The sequence below is a fragment of the Symsagittifera roscoffensis genome, chromosome 6 (assembly GCF_963678635.1).
Source record: "Symsagittifera roscoffensis chromosome 6, txSymRosc1.1, whole genome shotgun sequence".
In the NCBI taxonomy this organism is placed as follows: Eukaryota; Metazoa; Xenacoelomorpha; order Acoela; family Convolutidae; genus Symsagittifera; species Symsagittifera roscoffensis.
Window position 1 is genome coordinate 20,953,584 of NC_087067.1, and position 20,225 is coordinate 20,973,808.

Sequence of the window (20,225 nt, forward strand, 5' to 3'; positions counted from 1 at the left end):
TTCTAGAAGAAATCATGACACGTGTTAACTACTTGCCCTCGAAGTCCAGAATAATAGCGTCTATGGAGGAAATGGATCACACTAATCAGAGAGTGGTGGTCAAGAAGCTAGAGTATGTTCCACCGCAGGTTTGCTTGTTTTCTGTTAATGTCAGTCTACAGATCTAGGTTCGAATCACAGCCGGATCTTTAATTTCCTGGTAAGGTTGAAATGGTGCTTCAAAATAATAGATAAATACTATTTGGGTTCGTTTTGTCGGTTTTTTTAAATTCTTTCTATCAGTTCTGATCGGAAATATTCTTTTGTTGTCTTAAGCTGGATGTGATAGAGGCTCTTCAGCAGATGACCCCATCAGTTGCCAGGGAAACTGTGGAGATAGCAGAGGTCAACCCGCGACCCAGTCCAGAGTTGATAGCCGATGAGTTGATGTCCTATCCCGAAGTGAAGCGCCAGAAATTATTGGATAGTATAGACTGTCTGCCTTCAGACGAGGCAATGACAAAGAAATTAAAGATTTTGAACTTCGAAGAACAAAGACAGGTAATTACCGATCAAGAAACGTTATCTCAGTTTTTGTGTTATCAAAGTCAAAGATTTTCATTTTTTCAATGCGTAATACTGCAATTTCCTGAATTTGTGCATCTTTTTGGGATCTGAATTGTCCGTTAAGATTCGATCTACTTAGTTTACTTTCATTAGGGATTAAAACTAGGTCTAAGATGAAATACGGAGACCAAGAAAGTCGAAAGGTCAACTTTGCTGATACTCGAACTTCGCATTTTTTTTGCCAGCTGATTTATTTTTTTAGTTGTTTGAATCGGGTGCTCTGAAACTGCCAATTAACAGAGACGATATTGTGCACTTTTTCGGACACGAGCCCGAATCAGAAATCAGGACCATCTTCAAAACAGTTGGACCCAAAGTGCTGAACGAAGAAATTGTGTCCGAATATTTGAAATCTCTTTCGAAGGCAGAATTGAGCCAATTAATGCTAATGTCGAATTTAGAGGTCATTGTCAAAGACGACCAACATGTGAAAGAATATCTGTTGTCGCTTGATGTTGTGAAACAGAAGAAGATTGTCGAGGAATTAGAATGCTTTACCGAATATGATGAGGTCGTTAAACTAGTCCGATCTATAAGTGTAGAACACAAGCAGACTTTAGCAAGGGATTGTGGCTTACCTGTAAAACCAGATGTCGATGAATTGGTGACGTATTACTTCGAACTCTCAATCATGAGACAAAAAGATTTCATAAAAGAGATCGGATACCTCCCGAACGCTTCGGAACTTGCAGAAATGTTGCGATCATTCGGTACGGAAACTATTGCTCAGGCTATTTTGACAGCGGGTCTGATTTTGCCGAGATCAATTTTCGGACCAGTTAAAACAGCGGATGAGTTAGCCCAAATGGTTGAAGATACACCTCGACCTTTAGTGAACCAGGGGTTACGGAAGGTCGAATTCCGAGCGGACGTTGACCTGACAGCTCTGTCGTTACGAGATATGACTCAGGAAGATTTCTGTCGGGCGGTGAATTCTTCAGGAAAATGTGTGCCTTTAGGGCCAAATGAACTTAGGAATCAATTCAGCTTTTACTCCATAGTTATTCGAAATAAGTATCGTATGAAAACGGTCGATCAATGTTTCAACGGCATACTATGATCTGTGAATCTGCCATCTGACTTCACTTAAGCCGAAACTTTTTTGTCATTTGTCGTGTTCTATTTTTCAAACAAAAAAATCGTTGGAGAAAATGTTTTCGCGCAACGAATAGTTCAGAAAATTTATACCGGTGTGGTTCTTAAAATTTGGTTTGAGAATATTCTTAACCCAAATGAGTTTTGTGTCGCCGATTAAGGAGATCTTTTAAAACAGACTTTAAAAATAGTTGGGCTCTGGCTGATTTTATTCAAAATCAAAATAAATTGTGGAGACAAAAATTGAATTGATCCGATCAATTAGATGCGCCATAGCGAGCTTGAGTGCGAGTGATGCGGGACTAGTGGCCACTGGACTGAGCCCGGGAGGAGGGGCTGATTACCAGATGGCCAGTGTGCTGCTGAAGCGAATGAATCACGCCGACCAAATGAAGGTCATTTGCAGTTCAGGTCGTTCTTCAATTCTTTTTCTTGCAATAGATATATCCTTTTTCTTTACAATTTTTAGCTATTCTTATATATTTCCTGTTTGATAAGAACAGGTATTATGAAAATTCCTGTTTGATAAAAACAGGTATTATCAAAATGTGTGGGGATCGGGTTTTCTTATTTATTTTTTTTGAGACTCTGTTTTCAAAAATTTAGTTTTTCTCAAAAACTACTCTACCGATTTTCAAAAAAATGGTACCGATAAGAAGTCCGCCCACTACCCTGTGTGCCTGCATATTCCCGTAGTCACTTTTTACCTTACCCCACTTTTTACAGCCTTCGAAAAAGTGTGTGTGTGGTGGGGGGGGGGGCGGGAGTTTTTGACGCAATTGTTTTTTTGTTTTTTATTTTCTCGAGAACTGCCCTCCCAAATCTGTGGTTATCCAGCCAAATCGAACTAAAGAAATCCACTCCTAGTTATCTCTATAGGAGAAGCAACAAAGGTTCTGGGTGGAGCCCAGTATTTGGAAGTACCCTTGTCCTTCCGCATCAGTACAGAAAATTCAAAAATTATCAAACAGGCAGGGTTGTTATGTTTAAAACACCATATTTTTTAAACGGTGTTTTATACGTTTGTTTTTTATTGCTGTTTTCTGTTATTGTTGTTTATTTTGCTTTTTCACAAAATACAAGCATCGAAGCTTATGGAATTTTCTCGCGATGTGTTGTTGGTCTTGAGCGCATTTTCAGCTCAATGATTTTTGTCAATAGCGATCTAAGAAATCGACTTGGACCACAGAAAGTTTCCAAATTGGCTTATTGCTTAACTGTTCTCAATGAGAAACACTGAATTTATCCGAGCAATAAAATTTTCTGAAAAGTTCGTTTTTTCTCGAGTTTAGAGTCAAAACAGTGTTTTAAAATGTTTAAAACAATTTAAACGTTTAAAACGTTTTTTATTTATTAAAAAAAAACAGAATTTTAACTACCCTGCAAACAGGTGTTTCTAGCTTTAGCTGGCCTCTAGTTTAACTAGTGATCCAGGAAGCTTTTCTCGGGTTATTTTCCAGGTACATTTCATCAAGAATTTATCTAAAAGATTAACTTAGCGTTGATCATTTTTGAATTATCAAATTTAATTAAGAAGCTTATTTTTTTTAACTGCAAGGCTTCTTTATAGGCTCTGGCGCTATAGAGGCATCGGACAGTGCAGTCGGAATGTACCTCCGGAGCATCGAATCAACCAGAGTCAGTCACATACTGAAAAGCAATGACATCGGACTCAACAACTTCGACACCATACTAGGCACTTCTTCCTAAACCTCTTAAAGCATCTAAGTTGAATTGCAGTTAATCTCGATTATAATTTATGGTAAAACAATTAAGCTATGTTCGATGGACAAAAATTTGTTGACTTAAGTTTATGAAACTTGCGTTTGTGTGCTTTTAGACACAGGTTTTGAAAAATCTTAGGGAATTACAGTTGGGATTTTTATAGAGACTAAATTGAACGAAAACGAGAGCTGTTCATTAACTCTATTATTATGATTTGATATCCACAATCAGAAGTTCTATTGTTTCAGTCATGGCTCTGTAAATGTGAAGAAAGTTTTCAAAAATAATTTTTTAGTTGTCAGTTTTTGTTACGATTAATGCGTATGAAAAATTTAGCAGGAAATTTAAGAAAATATAGGGTAAGGAAAAAGGAGCCGAATTGTAGACTTCGTGAGAAGCATGGATGACGCACAGTTTAGCAGACTCATCCGTGAGTCGGGACTCACTCCTGAACTGGACATGGACACTTTGATCAGATGCACGAGACAGATTGGCCAGGCGGGATGTCAGCGGATTTTCGCGGCTCTCGGGTTCGTGCCGAACCGCGAGGATGTGATCAGTATGCTAAAAGAAATTGGTAAGCACGTGAAGATTGATGTAAATGAACTGTGAAAATTCATGCAAGTATTTAAAGCCGATGGTGAACTGGGCGAGCTGTGAAATTGAGCTATAGAGAAAGGATGTACATGCTGAAATTGTTTCTGCTTTCGAGACGCTTTTGCCCTTATTTTTTCTGCATTCTCACTAGCAAAGTGTACTTGAGAAAGAAAATGGTCCGAGAAATAACTAAAGGTGTATGCGAGAAAAAACTTTTTTTGCCAATTTTCCTTGCCCAGTAAAATAAACGTGAAAAAAAACCCGAAATGTTTTTTTTTCAAGAGGAATGTTAAAAATTAGTATGTCATTTGCTATATCCATGGGTCATTTACCTTATCAAGGGATGTGCAACTATTATTCATTATGGACATGCCCAAATGTCTACTTCAGAGCCCCACATGCGCAGTGAGATCATAATGGACAGTGAGTTCTGCCCTGACATCGCACAGATGGTGAAGATGGGAGAGTATCTGTCTCAGGAGGAGAGGAGACAAGTAGCTGAGATGATGAGAGGCAGCTATGAAGTGACGGAGGATGATGTACTCAGGAGCATGAAGAGATTGAAGTTAGTGCTTATTAAAAGTGTGTTCACATTTTCTAATGGCTTATGAACAAAGATTTATGAACAAAGTAGTTGGGCTGACATTTTTTTTTGCAAAATTTAGGCATATATTTTAGCCGGTTGGTCTTTGTTTCGTGAATAATTTAGAATTACAAAAAGAGTGTAATACAAAATACTCTAATTGGCAAAATACGCAAAAGGGCTTATTATACCCGAAAATCTGGGTATCTATGGGGGAAAAAACAAAAACTTACTCGGTCTGAAGGTAAATTTTAATCTAATAAATTTAAAATAGTCTAAAAATAAATCATCAAATTGTATTTCTGGAGTTCATTTTGAAGCGGAATATTGTCAAATAGTTTTTGTCTCTTTTTGTCTTCACATTGAATTGCAAATGCCGATTCAAATTCCTGGCAGTTTTTTAGGAGAGAAAACATCGCCAATTTGTTGAAAGAAATCGGATTCTGTGCAGATATTGACGGAGTTGCAGCTGGTCTGCGGAACCTACCATTTGAACATCAAAGTAGTGCTATTCTTGAAGGAGCAGGTGATGTCGCAAAATTCGTGGAAGAAAACAATTTAGCAGAATCCATGAAACGACTAAGACCTGATCAAGTACAAAGAGCTCTGAAAGCAGCGGGAATCGAAAACGAAGTGATAACGAAAGAAAGTATGGAAGTATACGTTAAAAACATGGAAGCCACTGATGTTTCTGATTTTTTGATGAGCGCGGGAACCGGCGATACGATTCTTGCCGATGTTCTGAGGTGTCTCCCTCTTGATCGAGTGATTCAGATTCTAAAACGAGCGGGAATTTTTCCTTTTGACCCAGAAATTATGGCTCAGTCGTTTCAACTTATGGTAGACGCTGCTCAGGCAAAGTTTTTTGCTAGTATTACAATATCAGATCCAGGTGTTCTTAATGGGTTCACGAAGTATCCTCTGGTGTTCAAACGAGTGCTCATGATGAGTATTGATTATCTGCCTAATACGGAAGACCTATCTAGTTTTATGCGGCAGCATAGCCAAGAAGGTAAAAGAGAAATAATAAATGCTATTGATTATCAGCCAACAGCCGCAGATATTGTGTACGCATTTCGATCAACGCCCCCTAAAGACGTTTCGGTAATGATGCATTCGGCGGGAATAGAATTGTACACTTTGGAAAGCGACTGTATAAGAGCATTCAAAGATAACGGCCATGAATTTGCAAATCGTGTTATGAATGGATCTGGTGCTTTTTGTGACAAAGAAACGTTAGAAAGAGGACTTCTAGCTTTGAATCCAATGGAACAGCAACAGGTTGTATGTTGCGTTGGAATTAAACCACCCTTGTCCGAACCTTTACTACTTGAGACACTGAAGGTTCTCAGACCCGATGAATGTAAAAGAGCCTTGAAGCAAGCTGGGTTTCATTTTGACTCAGAAGAAGAACTCACAGAGCTAATGATGAGAAAAACAAGACCGCAACAAGAAGAAATTTTGAAGAAAGCCGGCGCTAATTTTGTGCCCCTGACTGAAAGAGGGATGAGTGATGGTCTAGCGACGTTTACGCAAGAAAAGTTGCGCCAAGTTTTGTCGATGATTAACAAGTATCCACCGCCTTATGTGGACAGTCTTGCTGGATTCAAAGCGCTCACGATTGATAAACAGCGACAGTTCCTAGCGGAATCAGGATCCCGTGCGCTTCCTACAGATGAGCAAATGCTGGAAGGGTTCCAAGCAATAAGAACCAAAGGTGATTTTCTATTGAAAGCGGGCTACATTCCATCTAAAACAGAGTTCATAGAGCTTTTGAGTAGCGCTGATCAAACTATGCGTCGCGAAGTTGTTATTGGAACACCGGTTTCATATACGACAGGTGATGTGAGTAAGTTTTTGAAGTCGCTGATTCCTCAAGAGGCCGAAGCAGCAATCGTCGCTTCGGGTGTAGTAGCTTTGCCTAATGAAGAAATGCTCGTAAGGTCTCTATCTCGGCAGTCGGAAAACGTAATCAGTCGCGTTTTCAAAGAAGTAGGGTACACGCCAGATACGGAAGACGTAATTAGAGGACTACAAGCAAGTAACTATTTGGAAATTGAGAGAATTTTCAGGCTCGCGAATATTAAAAGGCCGGTCGATGAAGATGTGATAGCTGAAGGGTTAAGGACTTTAAGGCCTGATGAAAGTCAGAGAGCAATCAAAAGCGCAGACATCGGAACACCGACGTCAAAAGATATCATCGATGTTCTGAAGACTATGTCAGATTATGAACAGCAGCAAATTGTTAGAGCTTCTGGACTGCAAGTAATACCTGCAACGGAAAGCGCAGTTGCAGAGTATTTGAAAAATAAACTTAAAGCGAAGCAAAGGCAAATTTTAAAGACGATCGACTTTCCAGGGTACCTGGACTTGATTGAAATTGTGAAGGACTTGGATCTCTCGAAACAGTGGCAACTCATTGAAGACGCAAACGTAGACTATTTCCAGCATTTAGTCCAAGATGCTGAAAAACTACAGGTCATTTTAATCGAAGGTTTGAAACACTGTGCTAGTATGCAACAAGCACACGTGATTAAACATTCTTGTGACCGGTTGCCGAGTGACCTGATTCAGTATTATCTGGCGATGTTAGCTCCTGATGAGCGGAAAAAAATCTTTAGGGAAATTGGACCCTATCCGAATGATCACAGTTCATTATGTGAGTTAGTACAAATCGTGAATTGTATGTCGCCGAAAGATCGTCACAATTTTTTGGAGATGGTAGTTTGTGATGACTTACCGAATGACATAATGAAAAAGACTTTCAAAAGTAAAAGGCCGACTGAAATGCAAGAGCTGATATGTGAATTGGAACTTATGTTGGAACCTTACGGACCTTTGATGCGAAAAGACCACGATAAAATGAGGTGTATGGTCATTGAGTTTCTCAAATGCATTTCAGACGTAGATACCAAAGAAATTCTGAAACTTGCTGATAAATGTTTGATCACACTCTTAAGTGTGCCTCCTAAAGATTGCGTTCCCGTTGAACCTGTGACGAGACTCTTAAATACCATGCCTCGTGCCGATGCTGTAGAAGCTGTGGCGAAATCAGAGTTGCAGCTGAAAGCTCAAATTCTGAGATGTCTGCTTTCGGACGTTGCAGTAAGAAAAGTAATGAACTACCCGTCAATCGAAGAGCTTGCAATTGAGATATTGGACCTCAAGCCAAAAGATTTGAGTGCGTTAATGACAAGAGTTATGAACGAAATACCATTTGAACAAATTTTGAGTGATGAGATTTTGCTACGATGTCTGATGGCTATACCAGAAAATAGAAGATACCCTCTAGTTTCAGCGGCTTGCAGTGAACAAGTTTTATGTCCCTATCAGATGCCTGGTCAGGAGCTCTTATCGTACATGATGGGACAAATACCAACTAATACCGCAATTGAAGTGTTACTCCGTTCGGGAAATTGCGAATTAGTAGAGTTATGTACAGGTTTTACAATTATAAAAGCTATAGAGTTCTTAAAGAAGTTGAATTCACATGATTTGGCAAAAGTCCACGATGAGGTTTGGAGTAAAAATGGGTCTCCTTGCGTACACGTTGATTCTTCAGCAATGATGCGAGAAACTGAAGCTCAAATTCGTGCTATGCTTTCACACGAAGTGGACGAATTCAAGCAATGCGTTCAAAACGAATACACGATTCGTGAAACTGAGATCCGAACCCAATATGAGGGAACAATTTTGTCCATGCAAAATGAAGTGGAATCGTTTTTGAAAGGCGAATGTTGCCGTATGGCAGAAAGAATCGTAAAGAATCTGATCGATGGAATGCACGCATTGGCAGTTTGTGCAAATCAAGACTTCGCTTCAAAATTGTCGAGCGAGGAGTCAAAGCAATTAAAAACTAAACAGATTTGCGACGAGGTTTTAGGAGGTGCAACAAGGCAATCAATAACAGTGGTTACTCAAGGTATCAGTGATTTGATCAATGAGTACTGCGCTAAACTGAAAGATGGAATTTGCCATAAGCTGACTCCTAGAAACGGGAACCCAGTTAACCCGGCGGCTGTAAACAGTCCGAGACCAGCAATGGGCGGTGGAAATTGTGGATGTGGTAACATGGGCGGTGGCTGCGGACCCCCTATGTGTGGTAGACCCCCAATTGTGTGTAACCCGTGTGTGGGTGGTGGGGGTAATTTGAACCAAATGAATACCCAGATTAATAGGATGATGGGTCAATTGGATGACATGACGTCGGGTCTGAGGTCTAGAAATAAATGTGGAGGGGGAGGCTGTAAAAAGAGGTGTAGAACTCCGTGTCATTGAGCATGATAGATAGCAGCAAGCTGTTATTGGCCTTTAAAATCTTGATAAAAATGGCGCCCTTGAAACAATGATTTGCCAAGAGGTTAAAAAGACATAGGGTTTTACTTCTTACAAAGCTTATGGAAGTTAAGCTGTTTTGATATCCCCATGTGATTTAATCCGTTCTGGGAACGAATAGATTGAAGTTAGAAGATAATGGAGTATTGTGACTTCTTGAGCGATATATGTTTGATACTCATCGACTGAATCACAGTTCTTGTATTTCGGATTGAGGGGATTCATTACTGATTGAGGGGATGAATATGTAATTACAGCCTGGGAAGCTCAGATAGCTCAGAGAAAGGGAAAAATAACGGAGAAAGAGGAAAAAGAGTAAAATGGTTATTGTATTAGGTTTGTCGCTCTATGTGAGCTCTCACAGTCATGTTTATGAAAAGGCTTAAGACAAATGTTTTCTGGGTTTGACCAAAAAATTAAACCTGATAAAAGACTTCGGAACGGGCTAAACTCGGACCAAATAAATTGCAAAGTTGAGCTGAAAAACGCAATGAGACGAGACAACTGCTTATCAAACAAAGATCGCATTTATTTTTTGCATGTAAAATAATGTATATTATGTACATGACGTTTTATAAACAGATCTAAGTAATATAGTATGTATCATAAAATTATCTTGATTTTTTAGGACAACATTCACTATAAAGTTCCCGAAAGGCGACAAAAAGTTACCATAAGTTCACAAGCAAAGGCTTGAATTAGCTAGAAACTAATCGCCAAAGGCTCCAATTATCTGGAAATTAATCCTGATCTTTTGCAGGGCTGTTAAAATGTTACCTATTTTAATAAATAACAAACTAACGGTTATTTACGATAAAAAACATGTTTTTTTGTTAGAAAATTGTTTTTTTTTCGGAATGATCAAGAACAATTCAATTCCCTGTACAAAAACGCCAGTTTCCCGGCCTTCTCCGGTCCAAGGCTTGTTCTCAATGTCCCGTACGTCATCCCTAGCGTGGAGAATTGCCGTTCGAGGCCGGCACTGGAGGCAATCCCCCCAACGAGGGACTCAGCAATCCCTTGTCAGAGAATCCAATCCTTCTCCCAGTCTTCCACCAAACAGATGGTTTGACCCCAGAATAACTCTCTCCGAAAAGATTTTCTGAATATGAAATAGATTGGCAGCCAGAATTTCAGGAGAGAGAGCGGCTTTTGCACGTTTTGCTACTTTTTCAGCATACTCAGCCGGCGAACCCACACATACTTCGTTCCATATTTGGAAGACACTGCCAACTGTACATGTGTCGCTCTGAAGTTTGTCGAGAGCGATTCCAATGGGTTTAAAAATTTCCAGTAAATCGGTAACTGCTCGTTTCAAGGGAACGTCCTCCATAAATCTGTATATCTGATCTGTGTTCTTCATCGTCGTGTTGATTACCAAAACTATGTTTGACCACTGATCATGGAAATACCTCAATGTGTCTGCGACCGAATTCCAGCGGGTATCGCAAGGCAGGGGTGGTCTTGGCATGTTCAGATTCTTCATTTGAGCGGATTCTTCGTGATGGTTTCGAAATAGGTAACAAGTGTTGAATATTTACATAACAAACAGTTATTTATTTGCTTGTTAAATAACATTGTTAAATAACATTGCAGCCCTGATTCTTTTGCGAAATATATTCTTTGCCAAATAGGAAATAGCTAGATATCCTTTCTATCGTGTAAATGATTAGACAACGTGGATATCCCTTCTGTCTTGCAAGCTTTTCTTAACTCAAAATTTGACTGAAAGGTGTTCAAAATGATGTATTACACGACATCGTGGGGCTTCTTGTGGATCCTGACTTGACATCGAAAAGAAACCGCCCTATTTTACAATCTATTTTAATTTGAGTTCAAAATTTTGCTATACAATTGATTTTCAAAACATGATTTCATTTTTACTTAATTACTTGTGCGATCAATGCGAAACGCTTTTTGCTTGAAAGCAATTTGTATAACAAAGTGCCTGAAACATTTGATGCTTGATATGTAGTGAAGTCAAGTTCAGTGTCTGATTTTGCACAGATGGTGCCTAGGTGACGCTTATGCTTTGGACGACAAGGATTCGAGTTGGGCCAGGATTGTGCCTTTTTGAAAAATGAAAATTTACTGCATAAAAAATTAATTGTCTGATTTCACCTTGCTTTTCGGAAGCCTTAGTTGCCACAACCTCACAAGTGTCTCGGATCAAAGTTAAATAAGCTGAAAACTACATAATTGTAATTTGAGTATTTCACTTCACGATTTTTATTAGACTTCCTGAGCGTGCTATAACTTTTGTCGACAATTAGATAATTATGTGTTTCAAAACATTGTTTTCTCGTCACATGTCAAATTCAAAACGCCGCTTTATTCACAGCCTTTTTTGCTTCATTTAGCGACGTGCAATTTTCTTATAAAGGTAGTGTAGTTCGAAAATTTATTTTCGAGTTGTATATTCTGATCTTGACTTAGATTTTTTTAAACGGATACCTACTCATTTTTCACGCCAAGCTTAACTTGAGCTTGAGTTAACCAACAACGAGTTGAAATTCGTTGGTGTAAAAATGTTCTATTGTTTAAATTTAAGCTGGCCGACAAACTCTTGCTTGGTATCGCAGGTGATGCAAAGCTCTGCTTCACCTCTGTGTTAAAAAAGCGTCAAACATGAAATGAAGTTCGAGTGTTTTTTGAGTTTCCTTGTTCCTTGACATTTTTCCAATTTCCTGTTTGCCACTTTATTTCCTTGTAACTCACCCAATTTCGTGCGTAGTTTAATGACAAGAGATGTTTAAAGATGTTTTGAAACTATGTGTTTGCTGACGAAATTTTGCGATCCTCCAGTGCGCCAGTTTTGAGGCTTATTTATGTTGTTTGCACATTTTTGTTTGGACCATTTGAAAAAATGAGGAACTTTGTTTTTGTGTGTTATAGTTTTTGTATTCCACCCAAAATCAGCTAACACAAAAAAATCATGTGAGTTGGGTTATATATCAAAAAAAATTCTTTCAGCCGTGATTCAAACGGCATTAAAAAATTTCCAAACGTTTTTCGAGTGTCGAGAAAAACCGGTTTAAAATTTTTGTTTTTTTTGTCTAATTTCGAACTATAAAAGCGAGCGAACAGGCTTGCAATAGTTTATTTCAATTGCCTAAAAACTTACAAAAGATAAATTTAAGCCCTAAAAACTTAGTTTTGCTTGAGTTAATTTAGCTTTTTTAAGTATTTTCTGCGTTTTGGAATCAAAAATCCAAAAATTTGGTACAAATTTTTCGAAATTGTTTTGATTTTCGAGTCATTTTTCTACAAAATTTATTTTTCCAATTTGCTAATTTTACCATGACTCGATAATTTAGAAACTAGTTTTTCGTTCAGGTCTTTTTATGGATTATCAAGACTATGGTCGGAATATTCTGTGCTACTTGCACAGCAAAATGCAGTTTGGCTGTGCTTGAAAGTGTTTTGGAATTTTGCTTCTGAAAACTTCATCAGTTAACAAAATTGCGAATTTCACTCAAAGGCGAAACATTCAAATAAATTTAATTCTTTGAACCGAAGATTTTGTAAATTAAGATAAAAAAGTCGGGTCGTGGTATTTAGTCAAAAAATTTGATGGCCTTTTTTAAAGTCGACCAAATTGATGTTCCGAGCTCTTTTAAAAACATTCAAATAGATTTAACTCTTTGAACCGAAGATTTTGTAAATAAAAATAAAAAGTTCTGTCGGTGGATTTTGAGAAAAAAATTTAATGGCCTTATTTTAGGTCGGCCAAAATTTATGTTCCGAGCTCTTTTAAAACTATAAAGACCCTATTGTGACAAGATTTTTGGAGCGCGCTTCCCCTAAATACTAATGCAAGTTGGCGCCAAAGAAGCTTTTGGAAATTCTTATAGGGTCGGTCAGCCGAAAGTTGATGAAAAACAATACCTAATTACGCCCTTGCTTAAAACTGTCATGGAATTTAGCCTCACAGTGATGACTTTTCTATCCGTCTTTTTGTTTTCCAGCGCAAAGAATTGCAATCGGCTCGTGCTTGTGTTCTTAGTGCTTTTGTACTACATAATGTTTTTCGCTTCTCTATGAATTATGTGACTATATATAAGTCTAGTTTTCTTTTTCTTCAGATAATGAATGCTCTTTCTGGATTAGTCGGAGATTACGGCAGTGGGTCCGACAGTTCAGATAACGAAACATCAGTTAAAGAAGTTCCGGAAGACGTTCAAAACTTAGTCAAACATAAATGTCTTCAAGTTGTATCAGCTCCTGATGTTATCACAAAAGAAGAAGTATTTCAGTCTCCTTTTATGGTAGACACCAGTAAACCTCTTGAACTCACCTACAATCCGACTTATGAGGAGCTGTTTGCTCCAGAGCAGGGTCCAAAGAATCCGTTCAAAACTAACCAGGCACTGGCTAAAGCTAATACCTTGACAGGCTACGTGGAGAAGGCGCACATCAATGATTTCCAATTTGATAATCAAAGAAAAACATTTCACAGCTATGGTTATGCAGAAGATCCCAGTTTGGACAGCGGAGGGGTGGTCATTACGAATTGTCATAAGGTAGGACGTGCGACTGAATGAAACCGTATAATGTGCCTCTAAGTCTAATCGCTCCAAGAACAATTCCTTGAATGTTTTTTTTTTACACAAACTTTAGCCAATTTCTATGATTGATATTTTCCTTTATGATTGATGATTGAACTTTAGGCAATTACCTTGATATATCTTGAAACCCTAAAATTTAGGCGGAGCAACCCTAAAGGCGTTTTCGTCGGCGGCACCACACATAGATTAGTTTTGAAGGGGAGCGCGCGCCGAAAAAACGCAATTTTTTGGTCAAATTTTTTTTGAAAGTTGCCTTTTTGACCTTTTTTTCAAACATTTGGACTTGTTTTTTTTCAAAAAACGGCCAGTTTGACCTGTTTTTTTTTCGTTTTCGAAAACTTGCCGGCGGCGCAAAAAAAGGTCGACAAATATTTCTTTCTAAATCCGCTCCATATTTTTTGGATCATTGTTTGAAGAAGCTTTTAATCACTCTTGCTGTCCTGTATCGAACTAGATCTGCCAAGTTTCCTAACCTAGCAAATAGTATTCCAACAGTAAATGTGTTCCAATCAGATCTCGCCGAGAAGGTATGTTGTATTCTAGCATACTAAAAGTTCCCACGCTTGCGATTATTCAAGTAAGCTTTCGTAAATACTGCTGCAGAAATTATTAAAGGGGAGTGTTATGTTCAGGCAGAGATTGGCAAGTCGGTGTTTGAGAAAATGAAGAAGCGTGCGGGTGACAAGAGGGAGCGACAGATTGCGAGTGATCCGAGTGATATAGACGGGTATCTCGGACCCTGGGGAAAGTACGTGGACGAGGAAACAGTGTCCAAACCACCCGAAGAAGACCAGGCATATCTCAAAGAAGTGAGTTGTTTTCTTATGTTACGTCCATTGGGTACAAAAATGTCTCTGAGTTATAACGGTTAATTCACTACGTTTTTACGATGGTTTTCAGGAATAGTTTTTCGGTACATGAAAGTTGCTATGAAAATTCCACTTTTGGTGATTTAAGTTTTGATGATAATTTTCAAAAGTGGTTTCAAGATAAACTCACATGGATAACGTGTTTTAGCATAAGAAAACTAATTGTGGGACAAATTTGCTGAAAAAGTAAAAAAGATATGATACTTTGGAGTTGAAAGTTTGCTTAAACACGTAATTTTTTTTCAGTACAACGAAAAGCGAGCGAAGCGTAAACGCAGAAAAATCGAAGACGGTTCTGAGGAAGTTGGAGATGAAAAATCAACACTACACATTGATGATCCATATGACTACCAAGGACGTTCATTCTTGGTAGCGTCCAAAGACCTAACAGAAGCGGATTTAAATTCATCAGATCCACCTGCTAAGTGCTTCATCCCGAAAGCATGTATTCACACTTATACAGGACATACGAAGGGTCTAAGTGTTATCAAATGGTTCCCGAAAACAGCCCATCTTTTCATGTCGGCAGGTCTAGATGGTAAAGTTAAACTATGGGAGGTGTACAATAAAAGACGATGTGTCAGGACCTACTCTGGACATAAACAAGCAGTGAAAGACTTCGATTTCAATAATGACGGAACCAAGTTCCTAACGGTATCTTTTGATAGAATGATTAAGCTTTGGGACACCGAAACGGGCAAATGTGTCTCGAGATTTACGAATAAAAAGAACCCGTATTGTGTTAAATTTAACCCAGATGAGGGCAAACAAAATTTATTTTTGGTCGGCTGCAGTGACAAGAAAATACACTGTTTTGATATGGACTCTGGTGAAGTTATACAGGAATACGATAGGCATTTGGGTAATGTAAATACGATTACATTTATTGATGAGAACCGCCGATTTGTATCGACTTCGGACGATAAGTCAATGCGCGTTTGGGAGTGGGACATTCCCGTTGATTGGAAATACATCGCTGATCCCAGTATGCATTCAATGCCCAGGGTCGCTCTATCTTTTACAGGAAAGTGGTTAGCCGGGCAGTCGATGGATAACCAGATAAAAATATTCAATGCACCAGCAAAACTGAGAGAAAACAGGAAAAAGGTTTTCAAAGGGCATATGGTCGCGGGTTATGCGTGTGGCTTGGGTTTTTCACCCGACGGAAGTTACGTAATATCTGGCGACGCAGACGGAAAATTGATAGTTTGGGATTGGAAAAGTACGAAATTGTACGAGAGAATAAAAGCACATGATAAAGTGTGTATTGATGTTTTGTGGCACCCGCACGAGGCTTCCAAAGTGATGACAGCGGGATGGGATGGACTCATAAAACTCTGGGACTGAAAGCCTTGAAATTCGAACTCGCTAAATTTGGGCGCCAAAAACAGGTCGAGGAGGGAAGTTATCGAACGGCGTAAAAGGTGAAAGGTTATAATTGAAAAAAACTATTGAAAGTTTTATGCTGTGTTATGATGTTTGCCGATAGTTAGTGAATTCACCTTTGTGTCATTTTTGTTGCCTCTAAATCTAATGAGCTTTTCTGATAGCAGTAAACAACTTAAATATATTTTCTTGAAATTCGAACCCGCTGAATTAAGCCACCAAAAACAGGTTGATGAGGGAAATTTTCGAACGGTGTAAAAGTGAGAATAATTCCTGTTTGATAAAAAAGAGACTTATGAAATTGCATGGGATTTGGATTTTTTGAGACACTTTTTTTTTCAATTTTCTCTAAAGTTTAGATTTTTTGCTGAAACTGCTCAACCAATGTTTGATTATGATGCAATGATGCATAAAAAAAGTGATGCCATTAGAAACACTGGCTGCTACTCTGTCTTTTTTCTACTTTAGCCCCTTTTCTACGACCTTCAAAAATTTTAACGATGGCAATGTTTGACCTATTGGTTTCGATTATTTTCCTCGAAAACTACCCTGCCAAATCTAAAATAATGGGTGCAAGTGAAAAATATGTTTTGAGAAGGTCAACTGCTTGAGAGGCTAGATCCAATTTTTCTTGCACTAAATCTTTATTTTTGAGTTTTTGGCACTTCATCCTCCCGGCATGAGCCCTAATTTACGCCTTAAACAAACTATGGGTATCGGCAGTAGCGGTCCCCCTTTATACTATTTTGAGATATCCAGTTTTGGATGACTGACCTAAAAATTTTTCCAATGATTTTTCAATATACTAATTTTGAGGGAGGAGCGCGCGAAGAACAAACGCGATTTTTTGGTCGAAAATTTCCAAAAAGTGCATAAAAACGCCTTTTTTGGCCTGTGTTTAGAAAAATTTGCCTGCGGCGCACAAAATTTGGTCAATATAGGGTCTTTATCGTGATTTGGGAGAGCTCAGAGAATCAATTTGGGCGAATTTACTTAGAAAAAGTTATGGTTATCGGTGAAAAAATGTTTATATTTTTTACCGTATTTTCGAAATGTTTTGACTTTTGTACCCTGCCAATTCTGAGTTTGAGAACTTATTCGAAAAAAAAACAGGCTAGGAGAAATTGATTGCATAAGCGGCCATGCCCTTAATCGAATATATAAACCGCTTTGGACTTGCAGTAAGTCCATTTTTTTGATATTTTGGTTGTTATTGGAAACCTTTTGTTTCTCAAATTTTACCTTTTCAATTCTATTGTTAAGGGGGTAGTTGAGACAACCGTTTAATGGAGTTTTATTTAGGTCAGAAATAATGTATGTCTTTCGGAAAAGTCAAATGTTTAACCGTGTTTTATTTTTTTTCATTTTTCTCAAAAAATACCCTGCCAATTTTGAGAATAAGACTAGTGGAATAACTAGTTTTTAAGAATTTTCTTGCATATGCGACTTTGCCCTTTTTTGTAGAATAAAAACACGTTTAAGAACTTGAGAAAGTTTTTTTTTAAATTTATGGCTTTCGGAAGAGTAATTTTTTAAAGCCTACAATTATTTGGATTTTTTATTTCTCTCGAAAAATACCCAGATAATGCTCAAATTAAGTTTTGAATTGAAGCATCTTATTTTGGGCAACCGCGCTGAAAAAGCGAGTACTTCTCAATTTAGTGAAAAAATATCTGACTTATTGAACTTTTACTGTTTTTGAAAGCTTGACTTATGGCTTTCGGAAAATTACTCTTCCGAAAGCCATAAATTTTAAAAAAACTTTCTCAAGTTCTTAAACGTGTTTTTTTCTACAAAAAAGGGCAAAGTCGCATATGCAAGAAAATTCTTAAAAACTAGTTATTTCCACTAGTCTTATTCTCAAAATTGGCAGGGTATTTTTTGAGAAAAATGAACCCTACTTTTGAGCCCTACTTCATGTAGAAAAACCGTTTTGGACATCGAGAAAGCCCTTTTTTTCGATATTTCGACCGTTTTTTGGAAGTTTCGACTTTTGACGAAATCTGCCGAGCCAAATTTGAGATGCTAGGATCAATCGAAAAAACAGGGTGTGTGAAACTTATATGCTTGCGTAGCTAAGTCCTGATTTTTTTGGGTTTCTAGAATAATCGTCTGTGAATCAGAAATTCCATTCGGTTCAATCAAAATTAAGGGCTAGAGGCATCTGCCTTTTTTTAGTGGTTTCTCCTAAGTTTAGCAGAGAGATCGTTTTGACTCAACTGTCTAATCACAGACGTACATCCAGCCTTAGCGAGGCCTCGGGTATAACGGATGAAATCTATTGAAAGTTTAAGGGTCCAGAAGCGCCGCCTTCAAGTGGCCGACTCGACGTGATTTCTTTACAGCCCCAAATAGCTTAACCATCTTTCTACAGACAGGAGTTCTACAGCAAAAAAAATGAAATTTCCGGGATTTTATGTTCGGAGGTTCCTATGTTGATCGTGGCGCTCCCTCTATCAATACATTCTTTAACTTTCGTGTCTTTTGACACATGTTAAGAAGTCCTATGTTGACATAGTAAAATGCCAATTAACTGCAGTGTTAAAAATGTTTAATGAACGTTTCAAATTGATCGATATGATTATTTAGTTTGGTCTATCGCCATAAGATTAATTGAATGCAGAATCGCAAGGTCGTCATACAGTTTTCACCAAACGTCCTGGAGCGCGAATGCTTAAACTCAGTGGTCTAAATTTGCAGCCTTTTTTCGCAGCAGAAATTTGAAAAGTTTCTTTTTGGTTGTTAATTTGCAATTTTTGAAAAAAGCAAACCCACGAGGGAGTGTTTTTTGGTTTCTCTCAAAGAGAATTTAAAATTCGGCCTACAAATTTTTCTACTCGGATCTTGTTAGTTTACGAATATTGAAGTTTTTATGGTTTTCAAAATTGGACTTTACTTCTGAAAGTTTACTTCTGAAAAGTTGAAATTCCATTCCTGTGATGAGGGTGGTGTCGGGGTACTCTCCGGGGCTGCAACTTTGCAGTCATTTTATAATTGCTCAACTCATTTTAGTTTCGAGATTTTCGTTTTCATCAATAAGTTTCGAGGTTTCATCAATTTCAAAACATGATATTTGATTGAATTTTTACAAATTTAACATTTAGCAACACTATGGCTGAGTATTTTCAGTTTTTTCCTGGAATTGCAAATCTGGCTTCAAAGTTTAATTGATTGTTATTTTATGAACTGCCTATCATTCGACTAAGAGAATCTTATCCCAAATGAGATCCGGATACAGCCCTTTTCTCAATGCACCGTCCTTTATGCACCGTATTGACCCCAACATCCCGCCGAGCTATCCCACTGTCCTTCCCCTCGCCACTGCCCGTCGTTTTGAGTGTTTTCAGTACTCCCATGTGAAATCCCAGTAAACTTGTGGCTTCGTCCGACTGAAGTTGCGGCATTTGCGGAGGTTGGCTTGAGCATACTGGACTCGTTCCTTTGGAACTAAAAACAACAGTTTAAAATTTTTTGCGGTGTTATGATATTTGTTGATAAGTACTGAGTTCGCCTTGAGTGCCAATTTTTTAATAAATCAATATTTGCTTTTCTGAAAACAGTAATTTGAAAAAATTCACAACTACAGTTTTATAGGTGCTCCAGTTGCTCCAGTCTCGTTTTATCAAACAGGAACATAGAATTTTTCTTGAAAATTTTTTGTTTAACAATATCCCTTAATCTTTTGAATGCTCGATTTATCAAAATCAAGTGTTTTTTGTTTGTTTTTATCATTGATTGATTTTGTTGAAGGGAAATCGATTTTTTTTTTCAAAAGCAACGGCATACCAATGGGCGGCTAATGAGGCAATCGAAGAAGGTTATATTGATGAGAAAACCACCGACAAGAAAGTATCGAGAGTTTTCCCGCTGAGAGATTTTCCCGCTGAAAAATACACTAGCGTCAAATCAAGTGCACCACTTACAGATCTTTTCCGTCAACGAGAAAACTGGTTTAAGAATAAATGTGAGTCGAAAGGAAGGTCCACCGTGTTTTTATTTTCAAAAAGAAAAGTGTTGGACACCTCGGATCATACAGTCGCTTTGAATAACGGACAGCTACTTAGAAAATTGGATTTGATATTCTGTATTCGAGTACTTCAGGCTCCAGGCCAAAGCAGATCCATTGGTGAATTTATCTTGAAATTAAGCAGAAAAAAAGAATCCAATTCTTCCGGCGTTAGGATTGATTCTGGTATTACGGGCCGTTCGTCAGATAGGACCTACACCGAGCAAACGACCTAGAAGGTACGGTCTGCTAATTTCGGGCAGACCGAGACAAAATGTGGGGTCACCGAGGTTCTGGAAGAGCCGTGAAAATCAAACGTTGTTGTGTTGTATTTTTTCATATATCGGCACTCGGCTTTTCAGATCCTTGATATCATTACAATTATTGACAAAGTCCTCGCTATGTCCTACTTATTTGCGCAGCATATTTTTCAAGATCAGCAATAAGTTTTTCTT

The 20,225-nt window shown here is 38.1% G+C and overlaps 2 protein-coding genes across 3 annotated transcripts in view; both read left to right on the forward strand.

Moving 5' to 3' along the window:
* The window catches only part of LOC134848642 (uncharacterized), an 11,237-nt gene extending 1,546 nt beyond the window's left edge, over positions 1 to 9,691 (forward strand). Inside the window, exons 4-11 of the mRNA XM_063866161.1 lie at positions 7 to 128; positions 316 to 540; positions 809 to 1,620; positions 1,967 to 2,112; positions 3,272 to 3,397; positions 3,812 to 4,003; positions 4,414 to 4,588; positions 5,011 to 9,691. Of these exons, the coding sequence (XP_063722231.1) occupies positions 7 to 128; positions 316 to 540; positions 809 to 1,620; positions 1,967 to 2,112; positions 3,272 to 3,397; positions 3,812 to 4,003; positions 4,414 to 4,588; positions 5,011 to 8,884 (5,672 nt within the window). The 3' untranslated portion in view covers positions 8,885 to 9,691. The remainder of the gene's footprint in view (positions 1 to 6; positions 129 to 315; positions 541 to 808; positions 1,621 to 1,966; positions 2,113 to 3,271; positions 3,398 to 3,811; positions 4,004 to 4,413; positions 4,589 to 5,010) is intronic.
* The window catches only part of LOC134848517 (pre-mRNA-processing factor 17-like), a 316,450-nt gene that overhangs the window by 268,077 nt on the left and 28,148 nt on the right, over positions 1 to 20,225 (forward strand). The window contains exons 2-4 of one of the 2 annotated variants that reach the window (XM_063866012.1): positions 13,025 to 13,464; positions 14,142 to 14,318; positions 14,625 to 15,896. The exons of the other annotated variant lie outside the window; for it this stretch is intronic. Of the exons in view, the coding sequence (XP_063722082.1) occupies positions 13,030 to 13,464; positions 14,142 to 14,318; positions 14,625 to 15,725 (1,713 nt within the window). The 5' untranslated portion in view covers positions 13,025 to 13,029 and the 3' untranslated portion in view covers positions 15,726 to 15,896. Of the gene's footprint in view, positions 1 to 13,024; positions 13,465 to 14,141; positions 14,319 to 14,624; positions 15,897 to 20,225 lie in introns of those variants that run through there. 2 annotated transcript variants of the gene reach the window in all.